General features: G+C 40.4%; 2 protein-coding genes across 7 annotated transcripts in view; one reads left to right on the top strand and one right to left on the bottom strand.

Annotated features, from left to right (window-relative positions):
• Window positions 1-4,093: 4,093 nt before the first annotated feature.
• MOSPD1 (motile sperm domain containing 1) lies at window positions 4,094-19,369 on the bottom strand. Of its 3 annotated transcripts, XM_068957323.1 has the most exons (7): window positions 19,250-19,369; window positions 13,753-14,009; window positions 13,497-13,572; window positions 9,969-10,192; window positions 7,880-8,041; window positions 7,178-7,280; window positions 4,094-5,378 (listed from the first exon to the last, which is right to left on the bottom strand). In XM_068957323.1, the coding sequence occupies exons 2-6, from the start codon at window positions 13,904-13,906 to the stop codon at window positions 7,216-7,218; spliced, it is 681 nt and encodes a 226-aa protein (XP_068813424.1). In that variant the 5' UTR covers window positions 13,907-14,009; window positions 19,250-19,369; the 3' UTR covers window positions 4,094-5,378; window positions 7,178-7,215. The 3 variants fall into 3 exon arrangements, with proteins under 3 accessions (XP_068813424.1, XP_068813425.1, XP_068813426.1); XM_068957324.1 differs by lacking the exon at window positions 7,178-7,280 and having other exon boundaries at window positions 4,094-5,399; XM_068957325.1 differs by lacking the exon at window positions 7,178-7,280.
• LOC104150567 (integrator complex subunit 6-like) overlaps window positions 18,722-20,949 on the top strand; it is a 66,245-nt gene continuing 64,017 nt past the window's right edge. For 3 of the 4 annotated variants that reach the window (XR_011143527.1, XR_011143526.1, XM_068957322.1), the window contains exon 1: window positions 18,722-18,882. The gene's annotated coding sequence lies outside the window, so the exon portion shown is untranslated. The remainder of the gene's footprint in view (window positions 18,883-20,949) is intronic. The other variant, XM_068957320.1, reaches the window with a different exon arrangement.

The raw sequence follows: 20,949 nt of genomic DNA, 5'->3' as shown, positions 1-20,949 counted from the left end.
TTTTGCTGGATGTCAACCTAAGTAAGAAGTTCTGTGCTCAAGCAGGAGCAGTTTTTGCTGAAGGTACTGATTTTTGGAAATTTGGTTCTTATTTCTTTTTCCCCTTGTGCAGAGAGGAATCAAAACCACATTATGCATATCATGCATTGCTTTTTATGGTACAAAAGCAGTGTACTGTTTTGACTTCCAGACTTTCAAACCAGCTTAAATCAGGCCATGTGGCACTGAAATTGTTGCAGGGAACTTCCTGCTTACAAAAATAAATCAATATCCTTTCATTATAAGTGCATTCACTTCAGCATCAGGTTTTGTTTTTGGAGTTTCATGGCAGATTCCTGAGGGAGAGGTGCTAATGGATTTGGTGGTGTCGGTAAAACACGTGATTCCAGAGCATTATTGCAGAATTTTGTTTCTCTCTTGATGCTGGCTTCTTATTTTTCAAATTATATGCTTATCTAATGCCCTAATGTTCTTACCTCAAGCCACTTAGAGTATCTGCAGTTTCCCAGGGAAGAATGCACTCCCTTTGTTATTGTGAATTGTATTGTTAATTCCTCTCTTTTTTTTTTTTTTAATGGACACATGGCTTTAAGTTTCATTACAAACTCTTTGGTTTTTTATTCCATTTATTTGATATCCATTATATCAGTCATGTTTATTCCCTCTTTAGATCTCTTGGTTCTGCTAGGATCAGGATGACTGCAATTACATGTATCTGAATTTATATTGCACTATAGAGCTATTACAGGGAATCTGTTACTCAGATGGGCCTCTTAATAGTCTTTTCCTTCATAGTAAGGCAATCATCCATTGCTTTGATTGTGCTGCTATAATCATGACTGTGCTTTTGCTTAAATTATTCCTCTGCATAGTCTCTGCTATTTCAAAGATCAGCGTGCATTACTTTGCATGTAATTCCACATTTTATTATCAGCGTGGTTATACAGCTTTGCAAATTTTCAAGAGCTGATATATGTCAGTTACAGTTTATTATCTTAAGTAAATAGAGAGCTATTAGTTTACAGCAGAGAGCTTATGCAGATTGTGTTCTACGGAGGACCAAAATACTCATGTATCCCCCTTACTTGGCTTTAGTTGTTACACTGTTAGTGTTGCCTGCCTGTACTGGTATGTGTTCGTACCTCCATTACTTACTTATTGAAGTTACATGGGTAACTCCCTTCATTCATACTTTCGCTCAAAATGGCTCTTGTTAGACTTTGTAGGAATGGTTTCACAATCTTCACTGGCTTATGTGGAGCAATACAGAGCAAGTGATAGGCTGCTGGCAACAGAATACTTGGCTCTCCTTCCGCGGTTTCAGTCTTACTTTGATTTCCTCAGGCAGCGAGCTACATAAGATAGACTCCATCCAACACCACTAACCTCAGATGTTTCTCTTGCAGGAGTTGGTGCCTTCTCTAGCATGACCGCGAGAAGGCTAGTACCCTATTTCACAGGGACACTGGAAAGAATCTGTTTTTCTATGCCCACTGAGCCCTATCTCTGCTGGCAGCTAAACAGGAGTATCATGCCAGGATTACTTCAGCCCTGGATACTCTGTACTGCAGTCTATTCCCTTACCACTTCTAGCATTTCTTGCCCAGGAGGGCCTCATGCAAGGTCAGAGGACAAAGTACCTCAGTTGCTCTGACCAAGAATTCAGCCTCCTTCCTGGCGGAGAGAATGATTTAAAGGATATATATATTTTTTTAAGACCTCCTATACAGCTCGGCCCTTGGATTTTGAGGTTGCACTGAATCACTGCAGGACCTGTGAAGCATATCACTCCACGACTGAGTTTTCCTCCCTGTAAACAAAGTATTCTTGGATCTAACTGACTGACTCAGGCAAGTTCCTTTCTGTAGTGTCTCTATGGCAATGCACCTAAGAGGGAGAAGGTGCTGAGTGATTAAATAGGAGAGTCATACTCCTGACAAAGGAAAGGGGGTGACGGAACTTGGCATTTACAAGGAAAAAAGCCAAGCATCTTAAGTTAACATTGAAAAACCAGAGAATAAAAAATGGTAATTCATTGCCAGACCTATCTGGCAGCCTCTCTTTAGTTTAGGCTTGTTGGTTATCAGATGATACTTGCCACTCAGACCATAAAATGCAATAACATGTAGTTGACTTTGAAAACTCTTAACCTAGTTGATTCCAGAAAGGATTTATCTGTTTTGTTTTTGAAGGCACCATTCTGTGCATGAACTTGCCTTCAAGCTGCTGCAAATGCCACCATTAAGCTATAATGCCTAAGAGCGGTAACTGCTTGGTTATCTTCCTCAGGCCTGTTTGGAGAAATGTCAGCAGCAGATGAGGCTCTCCCTTTGCAGGGACTGACTCTGTTTTCAGGTGATTTCCATAAAAGGCTGCCTGACCCACTCTCCGGTCTCCTGGGGCTTCCTGTGGTCCCCGATGGGAAGCACTGATTACCTGAAGGCCGTATCTGTCCCTGGAGCTCTGAGACAGTTAAACTGGATCTACTGTAGTTTTAAGCATTCTGTGATGCATTTCATTAGCGAAAAATGGGGTGCTCTAAGCATTTTCTGATCCAGACAAGTGCAAACACCTACAAGAGATCATGTACCAGGCCTATAGCTACTAGGAATGACACCAATGAAAAGATCTTAATAGCAGTTTCATTTCCTGTCGGCCAGCACTGCTTGTTTGAGGTATCAGTGCCATAGCAAGTGCTGGGTAAACAAGACAATTGTTTCTGCTGGATGATCTTAAAGCACTCCTAAATGCCTGCTCAAAATACTTTTCCATTTCAAGGAAATGACTGTTTTGTTTGTGTTAAGAGTCAGGAATAGGAAATGATGTGAACGCTTAACTGTTTTTCCTGGTGTTTTTAAGAGGAGGCATATTCACTGTCTCAGGTCTCATTTCCAAAGGCAGTCAATGTTTTCCACAGTCCTATTACAGGAGCCTCTAGGTACGAGGTGTAGGTGTGTGTATATATTATATTTAAGAAAAAAATACATTATAAACCTCATGTATCCATCTGGCAAAATTTGACTAGTCTCTCCCTGCAATCATACTTTAAAATAAGTTGATACAGTCCCCCTCACAGTGCTGAATGAAATGCTAATGTCCTCAGGTCTTGTGTTTCCAACAGTGGAATAAATTTGCGATCATACAGTGCTCTGTAATCTCCCTGAAGTAAAAGGAAGTCAAAATTCACATTTTTTCATGCGTGTTTCGTCCAAGTAGATGTTTTATTCTGCATCTGCTGAGATGCACCATCTATTTAATCTTTTAATCTGTGCATTGCTCCTCATGTGATCTTGAAAATGAAATGTTCCAATTTTTTAGTCTTTTTTTGTTGCTGATAAATTTTTTTAAACTGATTTCTTCGGCAGATTTCCTCCCCCCGCCCCATACCAATTGCTTTTCTTTCTTTAACTTCCTTGAAAAAAAACACTGGCAGTATAGGTCTCTGTTGCCATGTATTCTCACTTCCTAATTCTGGTACACGTTAGCGCACTAGAGATCCCTGATGTAGGCTTTAACCCCCTCTTTTGTACTTCTGCAAGTGCTTGGCAAAACAGGACCCTGGTCCATGATTAGAACTCCAGGGATATGGAAAAAAATTTTTTTTTTTGTCACTATGAGTACTTACATCATTTAGCTTAGGTGTTTAAGACAATACCTTTGAAGAAAGTGCTGCTATTTCCCACAGAAAAAAAGTAGCTATCTTAATACATAACATAATCAGGCTAATGTACCACATGACAGTTTTTCTCCCTAACTTTTGTTCAACTCCTTTGCCCTTCCTCTAGAAGAGGCAGATGGGGAAGGTAAACCACCTCATGAAAGTCACATTTAACAGCGCAGGTACTTAAGAGTAACAGTGAAGCTACAAGAATGCAACTCCACAATGGCGGAAAAACAGCTGGAGCTAAACAGGATCTCCGAGTTTGGAACCAGAAAGTGCTGCATACGGGGCACAGGATTTGGGACACCGAGTTCTCAAACTGGTTAGTAACTTTATATTAAAAAAAAAAAAAAAAAAAAAAAAAGGACAGTTAATGTTTCACTGTTTTTCATCTGACTCTCATAGATGACACAATCTCAATTCTTAGGAGAATCAAATTAAAGTAACATTTTATTGCCTTTTAAAGACTTAGTGTATTATATATAAAACATACAGTGATTATTAACTTAAATTCAACCTCACCTTTTGTGTAATCCCTTTTCTTAAAGGCAACACTCACGTCTGCATGGTTTCTTTATGCCCCCATGCACGAACAGAAAAGTGACCCATAACATGCAGGGGGAAAGAAGGTTTAATTTCCAAAACAATGTTTATACAGATCTAAGCATATTATAGAGACCTCTTTCAAATAAACAAAGGATTTGTGTGCATGAACCAAATGCAGGAATACTGGGCCCTCTGCAGAAATAAGATTTTTAAACTAAACATCTCTACAATTAAATATCAAATGAAGGGACATACTTGTTAAATGAAACAAGATAAAGTGTAAACACTCACCTAGAATAAAAAAAATTAGATCTGAGCAGGAGTTTCTCATACAAAAGAAATCCACTATCGTAGCAGTATGAGAGGGAGGTGTTGCTATACTCAGGTTAGTCTATACCCATAGAAAAATGCTGATTTATCTTCTGTATTAGTTTGCAGCGTGAGTTCCACTTGTGTTAATGCCATTTCATTTGTATATTGCATGCATCCCTAAAAAATGAAAGGATCCAATTATAGAATTGTTTTTATTGTCTATAATCGTGATAATTGCTGCAACAGCCATTTTTTACTTCCCCAGGTAAGAAAAGCACTCGGTGGTATACTTGTAATAAGGAAGTAAGGAATTTTAGGTGAAGACGTAGTTCTCAATTTAATGGTTTATTTCATAGTTCCACTGATGGAATTTTTAATTTTCTTCAATGATTAGCCATGACTTCCATCCTAGGTATACAGAAGTGTTATGCACCAATCTCAGTATGTACAACCACAAACCAAATGAACGTTTTACATAAGACAGTTTGTTTGCTTTTATAGTGATCACACACTGATGTGAACATAGACTAAAAATAACAAATGTTGCTTTAATAAGGATTTTGTACAGTAGGCGTAGATATAAAAGTTTTTCAAATTATTTTCACACGTATCACTGAACATTTCATAGCTGTCTGTTACAGAAGCACCTAAAAGTGCTTCAGTCTTTCATTTATTATACACAGTTAAAATATATTACACTTCTGAAGGTATCTTAGATCACTGAACAGTTTTGCTAGCATCTTAATGAGCCAAATGGGAGTAAAAGGCAGTCCACATTCATGATGTGAATATACAGTAAGGTGTTTGACATCCTATTCAATCATTGCTCATGTTCTCAAAATAACCATGGTGATGAGACCTGAAAGACAAGAATTAAAAACTAGACATTTTAATTGCATGGAATAAAACATTCCAAATAGAGAAAAGTCATTATATCCTGTTACAGACCAGAAAATAAGGTGAGAGCAAAAACGCAGACAGAATGAATTTATATATACACACACTTCACTTAAAACTAAAAGTATTGCTCCAAAACTTGATGTAGTCAAAAATCAATGTAGGAAATTACACTAAAGTGCAGTAAATCTACTAACAGAACTTTAAAGAAGCCATAAACGCTCCAAACAATTGTAGGTCTCATTGCTGAGAAATAATACCACTGAGATTTTAACTTAGCTAAGCACAATACTAGCACATAAGATGGCAAATTTGACTGGGGGGTCAATTCAAACGCTGAATCATCACTAAGGCAGATTAACAGCAAACTACAAGACATTTTTGTTTCTGCTCTGTGCAGAATAGCATCTTTGTCTAAAACCAGTCTTTGATCAGTTAAGCTTCCTTGTCGGGTCTACACGTGGAGCTTTCTACAGACTCTTTGTTGTGACCTTTAAAAGGGGGAGGGGAAGGAGCTGCTCCGATAGTTAAAAAACGGTTAAAAAGAACGGGTTCGGCAGATGAAAGCAGGAAACGCGGGGCTAATGAACCTACTCATAACGCACTTAAAAGTTCACTTTAACGTTCTGCTGACGCTGAAAACAGTACAAGTCTGCAAGTTCTTAGCCATGGGGTTATACTGTACAAGGCAATGAGGCACATGAAAAAAACCATTAGGCCTGCTTGAGTTCCAACCTTATGTAACAAGAAAATAGTAATTTTCTTGCATTTTCTGAGGTTTTGGGCAATCTTGCTTTCTTCTAGGCTCGAAAAACATTAATATAATACCCTTTCATTACAGAGAGTTCAGCGAACGTCCAGAGATCTCACCATGGACAAAGAAATTGCTGAGGTTATTTTACTATCCTTCCACTACATATTAATTCAAATTATTTACTTTATAACGATTTCAAAGACAGAAGCATGACAAGACAAAGTTGCAACACTGCCTTCCATTAGATAAGCATTTTATCCATTCAACAGGAAATATAGATCAGCTATTTGTTACGGTGTGCGTTAGCTCAGAAAATCAGTACTAGCAGAACTAGAATAGGCCTTAGCTTAGGTTATCTAAATCTTTGCAGAGTAGCAACGGAGGTTACAGAAGGGTGCTACAGAAAGCCTATACCACTTATATAGGGACATTCAGGTAATAAGCAGTTTATTTTGTAAAGCATTTCTATAAAGCAAACACTTCTCATACGTCACGTAGCCCAGTTGGTGTGGTGTAAACCCCCATTTTCAATTAAAGGCTAAGCCTTCCAGTTTGTACTTGGCCGTGAAAGACAGTGTTTTTGTCTTCTCAAGGGCAATCAACCTGTGTTCTTTATGAATAAGAATTGCATACAGAAGACTATCTAAGAACACAGCTACCAAAAGAATCAAAGCCGGAAAGAACTTAAGTGTTACTTTATATTGCATCTAGAAACAGGTAAATTGTTGCAAATGCATGAAGTCATATAGTTCAATACTGTAATTGGCACCAGCTGAAATTGGAGCAATTTTCAACACTAGAGGTAAAAATAAAGCAAGGGCTACTGCAAGGTCCCAATCTGAAAATACGTCACCATCAGCTCAGACAAAGATGTGGGCTTTTTGTTAGTGACAGGTGAGTTTCAACACCATTTCAGCGCTGCAGACTTGACTTGAATGTGCCAGTCATTACAATGACTGTGTGCATTAACCACCAAGAACCTGCATCTTTTTCCATCGCTACCTCACCTCTATCTATCAGTTTGAGGCTGCCTAGCTCCTCTCCTTTAACTCCTGATTTCTGCCAGGTAGTGGGACAGGAGAACGAGTTTAGTATTACTGTTCTTCAAATCTGAAACAGTTATAGAAAAATAGTCATATCAAATGAAACACGACACTTATCTATGCTTGCTAATTTAGGAGCAAATTACAAGTCAGGAAGAGTTGTGGATGGTAGTAGTGGTCTATTAGCAAGTACTTACAACAACTTACGTCTATACATTTCAACTCCTTATTAAGAAGCTAGTGGATAGAAGCTTTCAAGCCAGCTCATCTTGGTTGGAGAGAGAATTTGAAATAACAGAAGAGAGATAGAATTACTATACTCCAGAACCTAGATATCAATGTAAAAATAAGAAACAACAGCACATGCCATTCAGCTTTGTTGGCAGATGATAGGCATTGGCAATCTGACCGGTCACCAAACGAAGGTGAAATTAGCATGTAGGGGCCTGTTTCTTACAAAAAATCAACTAAAATCTGGCCCAGAATACTTATGATAATCGATTCCTCTTGATATTATTGTGGCTGTACATTAAATACAAGTGGAGATGCAAAAGAAAACGCACTGTGGTGCTTTGTCTCCATCAAGTTTCCAGAAGCAAACATGGGAGAAATTTTCTTGAATCACAGAAGCGGCAGAGAAACATTTACAAAATCCAAAATACTTACCTAAAACATAAGCAGCTACTAACTTTTGATTCACGCTTAAATGGAGGTAGAGAGGCACCAGGGATTCCACTTCCCCCAAAGTAGGTAGCATTAGTGCTGCAACGCACACTATACCCAGGAAGACTGTTAGTAAACTAGGTCCCGATGAGGCAGTTCTGTTTTCTGGAAAAAAAAAAAAATTATACCCATTGTTAGGAATATCTAAGCAATATAAATGTTAAATATTTTGCAAAAATGTCTGCAGTACATCAGAGCTGCAATATTTTGAGATTTTCTTCTTCCTTTTGGAGTTGGGGGGGGTGGGGTGGGACAAGACAACAACTTAAACCCATCTTCCTAAGTCTTTTGCATTTTGCAGCGAGAAAGCTGCTCCCTGTTCTGAGTCTGATGCTGAAACTTGTTTTCACATGACTTCCCAAACCCCTCCCTTTTGCAGGGACACAGCCTGACAAGCCCAGTGGCTATATATACACGCTCATGACAACTGGATGGTTTCAGCAATGCTTGAGGTTTTACCACGCGTCCCGACACCATGCCTGGATATTCTTTTGAGTAATTAGTAATCAATTGGGAAAGAATACCTAAAGGAGAAGCACAGGCAGCAAACTCTGCTTACTTCTCCAGAAAAAAACACCTGACTACAAGAGCAGCAGAGGTTCTTGGGCCAGATAAGTTCCCCTTCTTTCCTTACAGGATCAAGGGTTGCACCTTCCAGAAGCAGTTTATATGCCACAAAGTAGTAGCATTTGAAAGTTACTTTTAAAAACTGCTACTGTGAAGCACTCCGACAGTGCAGTATCACTAAGGAAATGCAAACTCCAGATGAAATTCTGTCCTTGATATTCTTTATTGTGCTGTAGTTTAATAGCTGGAACCTACTCAAAGGCACACGCTGTAACCTTTAAAAAGAGCTGACAATATGTTAGTTGAGTATCTCTAACCAAGTGCTTAAGACCAATTAAAAACCAGCCAACGTTTCTATCAAGTTTTTGTATGCTCATAGAAGCTAGCAGCATGGGTCTTATTTTCATTCTGTAAATCCATTATTTCTAGATTGCAGGTTATGTACCAAACACTGAGGTTGCTCTGTTTATTGTTTTTCTGTAAGCAAGCCATATAATGTAGCAAACAGGTTTCTTTTTAAGCAGAGGAATAGTCATTTGGATTGAGACTAATATCAGATTCTTCAAACATTTTGTTCTATAATTCCAGAGTTCTTATAGGTTTGCTTTCTTTAACCACGGATCTTCCCATTATCTGCCTTGAGGTCTTTTAGTAAAAGATGTTTCACTAGCCAATAAACCACATATGAATAGTGTCACAGTTTAGTTTTATCAGGAAGAACTTTCTCAAGCAAGTTAATCTATCGATTTTTGTTCTCATCTTGAAAAATAAACAGTGACAAGAATATTACAGTATGAATTAGTGAAAGTAACAAGAACAGAGTCAAGTCAAGAATGAGAATCAGTTTCGATTACAGTAAAAACTCAATATAATTTATATCTTCGCCTACCATTTCAATTTAATTGTTGAGACCAGGCTTTGCCCAAGGCTGTTGATTCACCTCCTCATGTACATAACATGCAAAGAGCTTCCAGCTGGCAACTGTACTTTTCTGTACTTTTCAGACCGACAAGGGAGATGGCACAGAACAAGGAGCACTTTAGAAGTTGTTTTGGCAGTTATTTCCTGCTCATCAGGAAATAGAGGATTGAGAGTTTGGAACAAACTCAGAGGGGCATATGTTCTGAAAGAAAGAGCCCAGGGAAAAAGATAACTCCTATCCTTTTGCAGATGAGTCCCTACTGATTATAATAGAAATTCTGCACCAGAGGAATGCGGGATGTACTCTTCAAGGCACAATATGCGAACTTTGGGCAGCAAAGGGTCTTGATTAATCAGAGAGCATAAGCAGAACAGCCACAGTTTGGGCTCTTGAGCACCACCACGCCTCAGTGATAAAGATGGCAGTCTTACAGGAAATTAAAATAATTAATTTTAAATTTATTTAGTCTAGTCTTTTCTAGTCACTTGAGCTTTTCAAAACCGTTTCAGAGGACTCGAGGAGTAAAAGTAAGATTTCAACTACCTGGTTGACACAAAGTCTGCTCAAAAAAGACACTTTCAGTCAGGTGTTCTTTTATTCGTTTTTCCTCCTCTTCCTTTTGTTGTTGTTCCTTTGCAGATGGAAGTAGAGTAGCAATAATCTCCTTTCTCCCCAGTGCTTTCCTCTGGCTCTGCTCAGACACTTGCAGACGGAATTTATCTATCACACCATAGTGAGAAGCCCGAACATCTCTGTGACGGATCACACTGCGGAGGAAAATAACGTTTTTGAACAGGAGAACTAATAAAGCCAGGTCTCCTATGGAAATGCATCGTACATCCCAATTTCCCCCCTCTTTCACCCATACATAGATTCAATGTAATAGTCTAGATCCTCATTCCCTTCTCCTCCACTCAGTATTCTTGGAGATCTGATCTTGCCTTCTCTCTCCCCTCCCCACGCTGGCTGCACTTGAGAGGGTTCTCTGGTTCCCAAAGACACCTGCTCCGATTGGCTGGCCAAAAAGAATATTTAATTCTTTATCTCAGAACACAGCCTTTGCCTCAATCTAAGACCTAACTGCCAATTTTCCTGAAGTATTAACTATTCGATACAAGCCTAATCCTTTATCAAAGTTGTTTGACGTTGGCCAATGAGTTCAAAAGGTATGGGGGACAGGGGTGGACAAGGACGGAGAGAAGAAGACTAGGACTGCCAAACACTTGGACAGACAAGGTGACGGCAAAAGTCTAGCTTTTTGAGGGAATCATGCTCAAAGTTTTACAGTGTTTTCTCAGAAGCAAAACTCATTCTCCCTATAGCAACAAATGAGCCTGCAATAAAGGCATTTTCAAAATCATTCAGCCACCATTCGGGGAACGTTTACGGAGCAGTCAGAATTATAGCTGCATATCTGTATAAGCACATCTTGGCTGTCTTTCAGTGAGCAAGTCTGGATAGCACCAAGAGGGCTCCGTGCTGTCAAAGCTTTGTTCATCTCATCTAGCTAACCTTGAGTATGTTTTGCAGCCTGTGTTGAAATGCACGAAGTTGCAGCTACTCCACTAGCTAGCGAGAGCTAGGCCAGGTACATCTACACGAGCGGTAGCCACAACTCGGACTGCAGCGTAGACATATCCCTTGAGTCCTAACCAGAGATTCAGTTGTTTTCCAGGTAAACTTCCTCACCGCTGAGCGAGTGTCCTGAGCTCTACTGTTTTGAATAGGTTGACCAAGACAGCTTCAACAATAAGGCAGACTGATGGCTGTTACATTCCTTCCAGTTTTATGGTATTTCATGGAAAAATTGCATGCAGGACCCGTAAAAAGCAGTTTTAAAACAACATGATCAAAGGCCATACAGACCTCTCTGGAATGGTGCTTTGCTTAGCTGCCTCCTCTCTGCAGTTATACTATGAGAATACTCACATAGCTAGCATCAGAAAACTGATACCATTTCGGTTTTGAAGTCATATCAATTCCTAGGGTTAATATGGACTACAATTATTTTTTCCAAAGTGGAATACTTTTTTTTTCTGGAAAGGCTACTCTACATTTCTAAGAAAATAACAGCTCATCCGATTTAAAAAAAAAAAAAAACAAAAAAGTGATTTGGCTTCAAGAAAGTTGACACATCCTGAGGGGGGGAAAAAGTCTTTTTATCTTTAGTGATACAGGACAGTACTCTTAAAATTGTTCCAAGAAATGCATCTTTGTGACAACATACATATTAAAAAGCTGCAAGAAACAGATTTTTGCGTTGTAGACTGCATTTAAAGGAACTGCATGACATCAAGATATCTACAAAGTCAATCATTAACACATAGCCAGTTCTTGCAATTGGTATTCAGTTTGAATAGACTATTCAACAAGGAAACAGAAAGTAAGTCATCTTCTAAGTTAGAAGTTTGCAGGAACATAGGTAGTTCTACATTGCTTTAGAAGCAAAAGAGCGTGCTTATGACAGGCTTTCAGCAAGTAATTTGCTGGCTGGGCAACTGCCTTCACTAAAACAAAAGGCTTTTTTCCAATTACCTTAATGCATACAACTGAACATATCAGGCAGTTCAACTCTCTTTTCTTCCTTTAACACTTCTTTCTTAAATTCTGTTTCTACTCTTAGTACCATGGTACTAAGTATCAACCTCAACAGAATCTTTACATAACACTGTGCTATGAGAACATGCATCTGCTGCCAAGCAAAGAGATGTTTCTCTGCAAACCCTTATAAACAGATACATTCTCCTGTTTCTTTTTAGAGATCATTGCATAATTACAAGCTCTGTAGAATATCTGTTTATCTGGCAAATGGCCATACTTAACATAGTACCGCTCATATCCTAGCAGTAAACATTGCCCTTAGACAACAACCATTGGAACAGGGCGGGGTTTTTGCTACACCAAAAAATCCTGTGGAACAAGCATACATCTTATTTTCGTTCAGTTATTAAAAGACATTTGTCTAAGATGAACTAAATGTAATCAACATTGTGTACGTGTCTGCTAACGACTAGAATAGTTCACTTATATGCTGGTATCTTCTGATCAGTTTTGTGCTGTTTTTAGGATTACTCCCCCTGCCCACTCAAATTTATTAGTCCAAACAGTGTTTTGAACATCCTCTCTATTTGGCGAGTCCCTAGAATTTTCTAAATTATACCTAATGAAACCAGCCTAAGGAAAAGACCAGTTCCATACGCACAGTACCATTTACCTGGCAAAGCCTAGATCACTCAGTAGGTTTTTTTTTTTTTTTCCCCCCATGGTCCAGAGATTCCAGAGTCTTACAGTCAGCAAATTTCTAAACAGAAAGCTCAGTCTGCTCTTTTAGGTACTTCATACTCTCTTCAGTCATACCTGACTACCCAGAACTCATATACATCAGCACAGAAATAATGTGGCAAATGGAAGATGAAAAAGTTCAGGCTATTTTAACTTAAATATCTATTACTTTCTCTACTTGGAATTACAGCAGCCTACAGGCCCTATACATCGCTATGGTAACTTCACTGCTCTTCATCTTTTCTCTGTTATTGGGTTAGGACCTGAAAGGAGAAACAAGGAAAGAAGAGAGAGAACAAGAGTGGTGGTCGGGGGAAAGGTAGGCAAAAGTACCTTTATTAAACATGTCCCAGGAAAGTGTGCTCAGTAGAACTTCATACATTTTCATTTTGCCAATCTGCAAACAAATATTTCTCACAAAGAAATCCCAGCCCTGGGGGTCTTGCTTTTCTTCTTAGAAAGAAAGTGTTTAGAGGAGGCTCATATTACTCTCACTGCTGACGTATAAACTATACTACCGGATGCATTTATTAGCATTTTACTTATGTTTAAAGACAAAATTTAAAAAGGAAGCATATCCAATATTCTAGTACCTCTGCCCTAAAGCAAAAGAACAGCAAAGGCGGGGCAACCAGAAGACTATAAGAGATAAGAAAAACACTATATATTTATCCAATTTAATTTATATTGTACATGCTGGCATTCACTACCTCTTCAATAACAAAGGAAATCAAGGTATTCTCAAATGTCCTATAATTAGGAAAAAATAAATAACCAACTTTTACTTACATATCAACACAGCATTGAGGCTTCACTGCACCAGCAGCATCAACCACCGCATATTTATTGGGAGTTGTACAAAGAACTGCAATTGAAAAGGACAGTAGTAGTAATAAAACATGAATACCTCACAAATTTTATAAATAGATTTATGTATAGATGCAAGTTTAGTTTTGCCACCAGTATGATTTGTTACATGAGTTAGAATTAGGCTCTTCAAGATCACCAACTAACCCTTTAATAGAACTTAACCTAAGAAACCCACCTTTGAATTTTAAGGCAAACTCATAGGGGTTATAAAGAGTCAACACCTGCTTGTGTGTTGACTGGTCATCTGCATAAAATATAAGTTCTGTAGGAAAAACAAAAACAGGAAGATTTCCTTCCACTAACTCTGGCTGTCTTTTTTGTTGCTGCATTGGCACTGAATCCTCCTTGCTGCTTCTTGTGTTCTTATGATTTCGTATCCTCAGAGACTTCAGTTTTTGAATCGTTTAAGAATTCCAAAGCATTTTGGCAATTCTGAAGGGAAAAAGGGAAGAAAAAAAAAAAAAGAGAAAAGGGAAGCAGATTATTTCCATAAATTTATAGCAAACCGATGCAGACAAAAACGTAGAAAACACAGAACCTGACGCTTGGTTATGAACCTATATTTAAGTTCCTTCAAAAAATACGGAAATAAAAAAGTATATTTGCATCAGGTTTCCCTCTAGTTAACACACCACTATCAAATAAATGGAAAAGCACTCCTTCAGTGTCTCACTGCAGAACTTTGGGGTCCCAGTCCACGACAATGGTTGCTTACATTGATTCTTTGCAAATACAAACCAAACAACAAAATTCCATCCTTGCCTCACGAAGCTAGCACTTGAGAAAAGACAGAGCAGAAGTGAGGAAGCACAAAGATATAAAGCAACAGTAGTCATCGTTTAAGCAGGAATCCTGCTGCAAGCAGTGACCTACTCAAGACATTCCGGGATGAAGTGTAATAACTTACGTATCTGCTCACATATGCACTGAGGTACGTCAAATCGTAGATTCAGAACAAAAGAATGAAGAACACCGTCATGCCTTGCTTAAATAAACTCAGGTTACAACTGGATGGTAGTTAAAGGCAATCACTTTAAAAATAACTGAGATGAATAATACCAAAGAGATTCTGGATTTATTTGATTAAAAAATAAGAAAGGTATTCTACCGCCCCCATCTCTAACCAAAGTACAACCATCATGATTCTCCCTCCCTTTGCCCCTAGTTTTGTTTTATTTTGAGTGTCACTCCAGAACTAAAACCAAAACCCATGACCTGATCAAGCAACAGTCCTAAATCTAATTCATAAAATAAAGTTAAGGCCAGATTCCTGAGCGTACTTATCATGGTTCTGTCTGTAGTACGTAAAGTCCAAGTAAAACAGCTACATGCTGTCTTTTCCAAGAGCGTCATATTTTACTGCATCTCCTATAGGTTACTAATCAAACTCAAGGTGTCCTTTGCAGCTTGATGTTATTCTACTGTAGGAAACATTAAAAGAAGAAGAACACAAGTAACTTCCTACTGATTTATTAGCTGTAAGTTCCACTTCGAATGAAGCTTTATCAAACAATGTCCATTTCAGGTTTTTACTGGACTAGTAAACTAATCTGGTAGCACCTGAAGAAATGTAGTTTCTAGGATTTCTAGCAGGGAACGGTCCTAGTATTATGAACAATCAAAAATAAGTGCTTTTTTTAATGTTTCAAACATCATGGTTTTCACATTTCCAAGCACCAGATAAAAATGTTTCATACTTGAAACAGTATACAAATTTAGATGTTCATTAAAACATGCATAGACTGTTTTTGTAGTCCCTTTCATACCTTCCGATTTGCAGGATCTGACTCTTATTCATAATCTAAGCTTTTCAGCTTCTTTATTTTTTAAAAACAGAAAATCATCCTTGTAGAATCTAAAAGTAGGGTTCTTACCGAAATCTCTTTCCCCAAGATCCAGTTTCTTTTCAGAGCACAGATTTATTTCCAGTTCACTGAAATGCTACTAATAATATTCTGAAAACAGATCCCCAGTGATAGTGTTCCAAGTTGATATTCTGCTACCTTATTAAGAGGGGTCTAGAAAATGGCAATTTGGGTTCTAAGTGCTTAACAGAATTCTGATAAATCCCTTTTGTTCCAGAAGAATTAATAGGCTCTGGAATCGCTTTGCACAGCAAGTCTCGGTATTATTTCTTGAACAACTTAACGTACTATTGCTGAGTAAGAGCCATTGTTCCATCCAAACGTATACAGATTATAGGAGGATCTAATGTGAAAAAACTGCCAGCTCACAAAAATAAAACAATTTATTCTGAAACTTCTTACAGGCAGAACATTAAGAAAAAATCCTGCAAAAAGTTAATGCAATGCAATATTCAGTAAGCATATATGAGAACTAAAGGTTATCTTAAAGGATACCTATCTCTACTGCCAACATTATACATACATACAGGCAATCTTCTGAAGCGAAGAGAAGTTATTTTTTTCTAAAAAATGCTTTAAACCCTATTTTAATATGTTCTGCAGACTACCGTGCAACCAAGAGCAAACTACTGGCAAACGTTGTAAAGTGATTGTATTTACTAAAATTCAGAAAGATTATTTTGAATCATTAGCATGATGTTGATGCTTTACTGTCTATTTAAACACTGCACAGGTTTCGTTCTGAATCCTGGTGTCATACCACAAGTCCAGCTACCCATGATCTTCAGCTCAGCCAACAGCAAAGGTTTAGGGGTCCAAAAACTCAAAAGTCAAAATATCAGTGGAAGTATGGATCACTAAGCCTATTAGCAGGCTTCCTTTTCTTATGCACCCACCAAAAACACAGTGCATAACCCCCGCTCCAGGATTCCACAAACTTGCGGGCTGAAAGCCACTAATCTTAAAAAAGTAGATCCTGCTATTGCTTCCTTTTCTTATTTACCTTGGCTGGACAAGAAGTTACCACTCAAACTGTCAGAAGTAAAACCTGGCAAACCCAGGTCCACAGCACACGTTTGCTGACTCAGCGGTGTCATTCAGGATACAAATTTGTGTGACATTTCTATGAAAGCAACAAGCACCCATTCTGAGACAATTATTTTGTCCTTAGAAGTCACCTAGCTGGAATATCTCACCAAGTAACATCAATAAAAGTACTTTTCCCAAAGACCATATTATAAACTACATACACGCTGAGGAGATTGGCTGGTACAGTATTAATAATAGCCTTCCTTTCATACAACACTCATCAACCTGCAACTTTAAAGATCTTATAATACAGACTTTCTGTGTAAAGAACTTCTTTGTGCAGCCTACACCTAAAGCATCATCCCTATAAATGTTCAGAATAAAGCTACACAGCAGACTGCCTTTGGTATCCCAGCTTGTTCATTTAAAACAACTTCGATGTCGCTATTCTACACTATGCACAACACTACGCACAACACTGGCAGATTCTTAACACTGTGACTGAATTTTCACAGTCAACAGTCACCATGATTACTTGCATAATGTGAAACTAAGCACAAACAAATCTTTGCAAAACATAAATCGGTGGCCTTAATTCTGTGATCTAAACTGTGCAGATGCACTCCTCCTAGTACCACCAGCGAAACTCTGCACAGGTGCAGGAATCTGTCAGAAATAACGCTCATTAGAGGACATGGGCCAAAGCATAACACCTTAACAATGTCAGCCAATTTTCCAACACTCTTTGAAGTCCAAACAATTGTCACTGATAATTTTTTTAGCTCAATAAAGATCTCTCCTCCCTTAAGTTACTAAATATATACTGCTTGTATCACAATAGCACGGATCTGCCAGCATTTCCTTTGAAATCCCTCTCTCCATATATTTAACTTGACAGAAAAAAAAAAAAAAAAGAAATGAAATGCAACTTTCCTCTAGGCTCAGAAATAACACCGACTGTGATTTCTTTTTATTTAACAATCTCCACTGAAAAATTAAATCAAACGAGGAAGTTTTTTGTTCCATTTTAATTTCCAACAGCCTCATCACCATGACTTCTGAATGTTTTTATGCTTTTTTTTTTTTCCTAACAATTGGAAATAACTCTACAGAATATCATCTGGTAAACATTTTATCCACAATATAGCATAGCTTCCCTAGAGTCCTAATCTCTACATTTCTCTTTTAAAAATTATCTAATTAGTGTAATCTATTTTCATTACAATGCAGTAACATCTCATAGCCTACCCTCTAAATCTACACAATAAACTTTTCTGCACTATATACTCAAGTAAATTCATGAATGAAGTATGTATGCCTTTTGAGCATGCGTTTACAAAATAAGCCACAGGCTCTTCTTCAGAAGTCTTTCCTATGTCAAGCTGAGCAATTACTTTAACTTTAAGCTACATGCAATTACAGCATAACATCTGGAGCAGGTCTATTAACATTTTGTTTCTCCAAGAGTTTTTGGAGGCCTGAACGTGCGCTTACACAATCTAATGTTTAAACTACCTGCAATTATTTGGGAGCGTCATCCAATGATTAGAGCATGGGACCACGAGTTGGGGCGGCTGGACTCCATTATTGCTAACTCCGTCACTGACACTCTGTGACCTTGAGCAAGTTGGTTAACCTCACCTCAAATTGCTAATCCACAGAGGCACATATTCTGCAAAATATTTAAGTAGGCGGACAGTCACGTTTAAACCGGCAGAACTACTCTGATACTTTGCGCAAAGCCTAGGCCAAAATATACTACTGTTTACCTCTCTACAGGATGAGGTGCAATGTAATTAACAACTGTCTCCCAGATGCTTTGGAGATGAAACAGTCTTAGAGCATTACCTATTAGAGCGGATGACTACAACATGCATAAATCATGCTCATACTAGCACCAAGATTTATTAAGTCTACATTCATTTCTTTCCTTCTATTTTGCAAACGTTGAAAAGTGACAGTAACAAAGATTTTACTCAAGTACAATTGAGGTACGTGCAAAAGCAGGGAAGTGTGAAATAACACCTGGGCATTGTTTTGGCTCCGTGCTGTTACCTGCCTCGCAAGGACCGACCCTACGGCAGCCTTTCAAGGGCACGTCTGCTTTAGCCTACATTTTCTCACTCCGAGGTTGCGCTCAGTGTCCCACCCTGACCGTTTCTTAAACATGGACCGTGTTCATCAGCGCTACGTGGCTTCCCCCCCCCCCGTCTCAGACCAGATAAATACCAGCTCAAAGGCCAAGCTGCCACAGACCATCTGAAGAAAAAACTGTTCCCCAAGAGAGCGAAGGGAAGGAAGGCGTTCAAACTCGGCTCTCGGAGCGCATCTACCGAAGGGAAAGAAACAGAAACAACCGCACACGCCGAGTTTTCCTCTTTGCTACCCTACAACCAGCGGCCGCGATGGAGGCGAGGGTAACCGTGCGCTAACGGCCTTTCTCCGCCGCCCTTTCTCCGCTCTGGCCGCGGCGATAAGGCCGCCGCCCGGGCCAGGCCCGGCACCTTCACACGAGCCCCGTCCCCACCTGCGGCCGGGCGACCCCCGCGGCGGCCCCCGGCCCCGGCAGGCCCCGGCAGGTCCCGGCAGCGCGGCCGAGGCCGCCCCGGGCCCCGCTGCGGGCGGGAGGGGAGTGGGGCGGAGGGGAAGGCCCGGCCCGGCAGGGCCCCCTCAGGGCCGGCCCGCGGCTGCCAGGCAACGCCGGGGTGGGGGCGCCCCCTCCCCCGGGCCGCGCGCTACGGCGGGGTGTCGCGTGCCGCCCCCCACCCCGGCACTCACCCCTCCGGGGCCGCTGGGTGCGGGCTCGCGCGGCGCCCCCTTTGTCCGTCCCCCCCCCCCGCCTGCGCCCGTCACCGCAGGTAGCGTCGTCGCTATGGCTGCCGGGATCGGGGCGGACTCTCCCCCCCTCCCCACCTCCGCCGCCGCCGCCGCCGCCGCCGCTTCCATCCCGTCCGCCAGCCGTCGCGAGACGTCACGTAGCACCGCCCCCTGGCGCCCGCGCCTCCCCGCCAGCCGCCGCCATGTTAGCCGCTGGGGGGAGGAGGTTGGCCCTGGCCGCCCTGCGGCGCCGAGGGGTCCGGCGCGGCCCCGTGAGGGAGCCCGGCCCGAGGCCTGGCCCGCGGGCGGCCGAGGGCGCAGCCGGGGCCCGCCCGCGGCGGCGGTGGCGGCCCTGCCCGGGGCTTTCCGCGGGGGCAGGCCGGGTGGCTGAAACGCGGCACCTTGCTCGCAGCTGCCCCCGCTCTTCCCTTGCGGGGAAGGTTGGTTTATTTTAAGTTTTTTTTTTATTTTTTTAAATTGCTGCCTCTAACGACTCCCGAGAGCTAGCGCCTTCCCCAGGGGGTTGCCGGGCCGTTTCGTGGCTCTCGTTTCGGTTGACCTTGGAACCGCTGCGCTTTCCTGCGGGCAGGGCCCAGCCCGCCTTTGCGGTTCACTTCAGATAGGGGTCTGGAGATGCCGCCTTAGAGCGGGCCTGCCCGTTCCTTAGGGACGGTCCGGCAGGCAGGGTCAGCGTGCCTCTCCTGGGCTGAGGGTGCAGTAGAGCTGGTAACAAGCAGAACACACGTTTCGTGATCATCTAATCGTACACGAGTACAACTTAAGTGACGCATGTAGACTCTGTAGCTCTGTTTTTGTTGCTGTTACCTTTGCTCCCCTATATTCGTTTTATAACTTTCATTTGCTGCGCTTTATCGTTATGAAATTAAACTTTTTTGTGGACTTTAACTCATTTTATGCAGTATCCGTTACCATCTTTCTTTGCTTTTCTTCTAATTTGGGCTTTCAAGCCCTGTGCAATACAAAAAACGCAGCAACGTAATCTCCACGTAAGATCATTCCCAGCTGTGAGATTTTGAACATTGCAATATATTTTTGTTGCTAGTCGGGTGAATAATTAAGGTTTATGTTAAGCCTTCTAGCTAGCAGGATTGCAAAATCTTTTACCGATTACCTGACTTTACCCACCAGTGGAATGAACACGCTTCTATGGTGAAATAAACACAGCAGCCACTAGTATTTCACAGTCACATCATGTAACAATCCAGGACAGGAAGTAACATACTTTGGCCATTTCAAAACATGGAAGATGCTAAATAAAAAAAATAGTTCTTCATTTTGCAGCTTAGGCAGGATGTGTGTGTTAGCACTCATCTTTTCCAAATACCTCCTCCTGCTTGTCCTCATCGTTACTAGTAGTTCCATTAGCGGTTTCAGTCTTCCAGCCGTAAATTACATAATTTTACGGTTAAAAATTGTATATATTTAGAAATTATCAGCATTTCTGAAAATGTGTGCAGTGAAAACAGTGATTTTTTTTTCTTGATGTGTTTCAACCAACGAATAGAGTTTAACATGCTTAAAAATAAACTAGAATTCTTGTTTGTAAACATTCATGCTAGCACACTTCAATCTTCAGGATACATTCAAAAAATTATGACTTTTTACTGCATGTTAATCCAATGTAATGCTTCTCATTTTGG

Source organism: Struthio camelus, chromosome 11 (assembly GCF_040807025.1).
Source record: "Struthio camelus isolate bStrCam1 chromosome 11, bStrCam1.hap1, whole genome shotgun sequence".
Lineage (NCBI taxonomy): Eukaryota > Metazoa > Chordata > Aves > Struthioniformes > Struthionidae > Struthio > Struthio camelus.
This window is presented reverse-complemented; position numbering and strand designations above follow the sequence as displayed.

What these genes read in the sequence shown, in the direction of transcription:
- MOSPD1 (XM_068957323.1), bottom strand. Translation starts at nt 13,906, where the DNA reads ATGCAGCAACAAAAAAGACAGCCAGAGTTAGTGGAAGGAAATCTTCCT. An exon ending in GTTTGCCTTAAAATTCAAAG is followed by an intron (nt 13,573 to 13,752) that starts GTGGGTTTCTTA and finishes TTTCAATTGCAG; the next exon opens with TTCTTTGTACAACTCCCAAT. An exon ending in GCAGACTTTGTGTCAACCAG is followed by an intron (nt 8,042 to 9,968) that starts GTAGTTGAAATC and finishes TTTTTTTTCCAG; the next exon opens with AAAACAGAACTGCCTCATCG.